The sequence below is a fragment of the Electrona antarctica genome (assembly GCF_951216825.1).
Source record: "Electrona antarctica genome assembly, chromosome: 13".
NCBI lineage: Eukaryota > Metazoa > Chordata > Actinopteri > Myctophiformes > Myctophidae > Electrona > Electrona antarctica.
The window spans coordinates 40,273,398-40,278,397 of NC_136794.1; the positions used below are offsets into that span (position 1 = coordinate 40,273,398).

At 48.6% G+C, this 5,000-nt stretch overlaps 1 protein-coding gene across 1 annotated transcript in view; it reads left to right on the forward strand.

Moving 5' to 3' along the window:
• The window catches only part of LOC306934969 (uncharacterized protein), an 80,507-nt gene that overhangs the window by 55,329 nt on the left and 20,178 nt on the right, over positions 1-5,000 (forward strand). Inside the window, exon 4 of the mRNA XM_079517791.1 lies at positions 4,029-4,205. Within this exon, the coding sequence (XP_079373917.1) occupies positions 4,029-4,205 (177 nt within the window). The remainder of the gene's footprint in view (positions 1-4,028; positions 4,206-5,000) is intronic.

The following is a 5,000-nucleotide window of genomic DNA, read 5'->3' on the forward strand; positions in this document are numbered from 1 at the left end:
ATGTATGCGGACCGGCGCGGAGCTCCGTGTCCAATTTATCAACATCACATCACGGACAATGGAGCCGCTAGCCTCTCATCCATCAGCTCCATTGGGCGGCCAGTGCGGCTGTCCGTCACGCAGTCAGGGGGAGGGGATGTGCGGTGAATACGGAAGATGTGTGTGTGTGCGTGTGCGTGTGCGTGTGCGTGTGCGTGTGTGTGTGTGTGTGTGTGTGTGTGTGTGTGTGTGTGTGTGTGTGTGCGTGTGTGCGTGTGTGTGTGCGTGTGTGCGTGTGTGCGTGTGTGCGTGCGTGCGTGTGCGTGTGTCTGTGCTCACAGAGCCAATGCAAAATCCACAGTGTCAATTTAAGCAGTGGTTCTCAAACCTTTCAATTCCAAGGACCCCCAGTCTGGTATGCATTGGAGACCACGGAACCCTGTAACTTTACAAATGGTCCATACTCCATTTGGTTCCTTTTCTACATTCTCAGATTTACAGACCGGTTAAGGATCCATTTTGATCCTAGCTGGGAGACCCTCTCAAGGACCCCCTGGAGTGTCATAATTCTTCTTCTTTTTATTTTAAAAAATAGCAATGCAACATGTTACTATTTTTGAAACGGGGCTTAAGTGGTCAACTCCAACAGTGCAAATCCAAGTATTTCTTTGGATGTGCATGACGGCCAGAGGACAGTGGACAAGCTTGTCTGTCTCGTCATGAGCCTTGCCATGGTCTGAATCCAAGCTGGGAGGCAGATCTGTTGGTCTCCCATGCATTCAGACCCTCAGATTCTGTCCCCCCCCCCTCCCTGCTTTTTTAATGTTTTCACAATGCCATTGTTCCATTCCGGGAAGTTTCAGTTAAGTTTTCAATACCAATGTCTGTCCCGGAGATGCCTCCCGCCCTGCTTCGCTGCCTGGCCAAAGATCACAACTTAATTGGATCCATTCATCTCTCTCTCTCTCTCTCTCTCTCTCTCTCTCTCTCTCTCTCTCTCTCTCTCTCTCTCTCTCTCTCTCTCTGTGTTTTTTGTTTAATTGAATCGGCTCGGTTCTGTCCTTGACGAGCTGAAGGAACAGATGGACCGTACAGCGAGGTCGCCCAGGGTCACTCACTCATCTGAAAGTTGTTTAACGACTTATGTAACTATGATGAATTATTAGGCAATCCAATGTGAAGAGCGATGGAAAAAGAGATTGTTGGGAATATTACGAGTGGAGTGATGGAGCCCTCACCCCCCCCCCCCCCCCTCCCTCAGCAGGTCACATGCTGCTGTTGTGCACGTGGCAGAAATCTCACAAGCGATTTACGAGAGATCCGCGAGCTTCGCGAGCTTGTAGAAAGGCTATTTTCAGTGTGTGTGACATCTTTGTATGTCCAAGTGTACACCGAGCATCAGAGAGATGAATAATGGGTGTGTGTGAGTGCTCGCATGCACGCATGAGTGAGCATGTGTGATCTAGGCCTTTTATCTCACTGTCAAGCGTAAACAGGAAAGGATGGAGCTTCCAAACGATTTCCGCTTCCTCTCTAGAAACAACTCCCCACTCTTTCCATCAATCCATCTCCCAATGTCACATAGTATCACCATCCAGGAGAACACGTCCATCTCCCAATGTCACATAGTATCACCATCCAGGAGAACACATCCATCTCCCAATGTCACATAGTATCACCATCCAGGAGAACACATCCATCTCCCAATGTCACATAGTATCACCATCCAGGAGAACACGTCCATCTCCCAATGTCACATAGTATCACCATCCAGGAGAACACGTCCATCTCCCAATGTCACATAGTATCACCATCCAGGAGAACACGTCCATCTCCCAATGTCACATAGTATCACCATCCAGGAGAACACGTCCATCTCCCAATGTCACATAGGGTGCGTTCGGAAATGCGCACCGGGAGCGCACTCGCCTATTAGTTTGCATTGCACAGTGCGCTATTTCCGAACGCGCCCATAGTATCACCAGCCAGGAGAACACAGGACCATAGTTGACTAAGGACCTTAGTCGAGTTAGTGTCGAAGTGTCCTTGAGCAATACGCTGAACCCCTAAATGCGCAGGTTGGTGCCTTGCATGGTTTCCTCCGCCATCGGTGTGTGTGTGTGTGTGTGTGTGGATGTGTGTGTGTGAATGTAATGCACAATCTATGTAAAGCGCATTTTCGTCAGACAGGGATGGATTCAAGTAATACAGTTTGTGAAATAGTCAAGTCATTTGAAAATGGACATAGGCAACAGATGCCATTCCGTTCCATTCGTATACACTCTCAGAGTTACAGACCTGTAAGGGTCCATTTGGAACCCCCTCAAGGAACCCTGAGGGTCCATGGACCCCACTTTGAGAACCACCAAATTAAACACACACCGCACCTAGCATTCCCCAGACAAATATCCCTGGTTGGCATTCAAACTGGCCAACCTCTCAGCTTACCATCGTCCTTTCCTTGTATCTCTGGGTGACGCTTTACCCTGTAATCTGCATGGGCTTAGCCTACCTAAACCTGAGGCATTAGCCCAAACCACACACTCCTGAGTCTAGGCTTACAATGCATGCTTCTCTAGGTAAGCTCCGTGTTTACAGAGCTTGAGCCAGCTTCCTCCCCGGCCAGGTACATTTCATGCCTCCACGCCCACCCCTCATAGTGGTGCTCCAAATGGAACGCGTTGTGTTTGAATGTGATCCTAGTGTAGAGCTCACATGGATCCAGCTTTGGCAGCAGAGACTGCCTGGATTTAAAGTTTGGTGTTCTGTGTGGTTAACCAAGCCTAAAAATGGAACTGCTAGCCAAACAAACGTGTGTGATGGCACAGTAGCTTAGCCACTTCCATTATGCTAGTAAGTAAATGATCTTACATACAGGCTCAAAGCGTGGCACATCGCGACACGTGAGCCTGAAGACCTGCTATTTTCTCAATTGTATGAGTTATATTTATAAATTACATTTTTTGAGTGGTGTAAACCACTCCTACAACTGGCTTTGTTAGTTTACGTGTCTGTCTGTCTGTCTGTTTGTCTGTCTGTCTGTTCGTACCAAAACATGAGCATGGTTGCTATGGTCACCCAGTTCACACGGGTGTGATTTCATTACGTCAGACATTACGTCAGACCACAGCTGATCATTCTATATAAGACCTTACACCACTCAGTTCACACGGGTGGGAATTTTTATATAATTTTGAATCCCATTCAAAATGGGGAAGCCAGGTTGAAAGTGAAAGTTAGACGGTTTTGTTTGTCACTTCAATTTGCTTCCATTGCTGTCTTTATGATCCCATTGTTGAACTGTCATTGTTTGTGTGCATGGAATGGATTCAAGTTCTCAGTCGCCAAAGAGTCCCACGACTGATCTCAGTCATTTGCATTCCGTATAAAGCCGACATGTCCTCTATGAAAGCATGTCGCACAGACGTGTTGTGAGCTTGTAGATCAGCTATCTTTGGCTATTAGTTCTATAAAGAAGCATTTTGAGTAGGGATGTCCCGATACACATTTTTCGTTTCCGATACCACCATTTCTGTGTTAGCCGATACCGAATACCGATACCAGTGTTGTGATCTCATGTTGTGTTTATAGCTATCTAGCTATATATCTCGTGTTGTGTTTATAGCAGACTCCTCACTCAAATGTGCACTTGCAGTTTGGGCAACTCCAAAGCAAACTCCACATGCCCCAGCATTTTATTTACTTGCCATAGTGTCAACCCCCTTACCCCTGTATCGGTGGTTAGACTGGCATATTCGCCGATACCGATATGAACCGATATGACAAATAAGGGCCGATACCGATACTTTTCCGATACCGATTACAGTATCGGGACATCTCTAATTTTGAGTGGTCAAACTATCATCGATAGATAATACGTGTTCAGAAGCATCTTCCATTACGAATCAATGGAATCAATGTCAGAAAAAACAAAGCCTCAATCTGTGATTTCTTCAACCGGTTGGCTACATGCAGCAGGGCATGCGGTTTACAACGATAATACCTACTGTAAACATAATGAGATTGTATCTTTGCTGTGTGTTCCACAGGGAGAACTGTCTCAGCCCAGTCAGTCCAGAGTCCTGTCCTCTGGTGCAGGCCTTCCTGGCAGCCTGTCCCGGCAGAGTGTTCCTGGCCCACGCTCACACCCAGCTGAAGACTGGCCTCCAGACGCAGGACAGACACCTCTTCCTCTTCACCGACACACTCCTCGTCGCCAAGGCCAAGTAAGCACCGTGTGTGTGCGTGCGTGTGTGTGTGTGTGTGTGCGTCTGTGTGTGTGTGTGTGTGTTTGTGTGTGCGTGTGCGTGCGAGTGAGCGTGCGTGCGTGCGTGCGTGCGTGCGTGCGTGCGTGCGTGCGTGCGTGCGTGAGAGAGCTGTGAGTAGAAAGGGCTAACAAACAACAAGAGTGGGCAAACATGCCTAGGTGAGATGAAGCAATGCAGAAACATCAGACATAAACGAGAACCTTCTTTGATTTCTTCATGAAATTACTGGGAAAAAAACAGAAATTAATTTGGTTTTAATTCATGAAAAATGTTGCTTTTTTGGGGGGGATGAGAGGGATTGTCCCTTCTCTTCTTCCCTTCCTTCCTTCCGTCCTTTCCTCAGTCCCTAGCTCAGCTGCCTCAGGTCCAGTCTATAATTAGGTTCTCAGCTAATTAAAGCCATGTGAAGCCAGATCAAAGCCACATCATGGGCCCGCGTGGAGCCTCCCCACCCTGCACTCTCACTGGGACAACACGCACGCACTCACACACGCGTGGAGCCTCCCCACCCTGCACTCTCACTGGGACAACACGCACGCACTCACACACGCATGGAGGCTCCCCACCCTGCACTCTCACTGGGACAACACGCACGCACTCACACACGCATGGAGGCTCCCCACCCTGCACTCTCACTGGGACAACACGCACGCACTCACACACGCATGGGAGGCTCCCCACCCTGCACTCTCTCTGGGACAACACGCACGCACTCACACACGCGTGGATGCTCCCCACCCTGCACTCTCACTG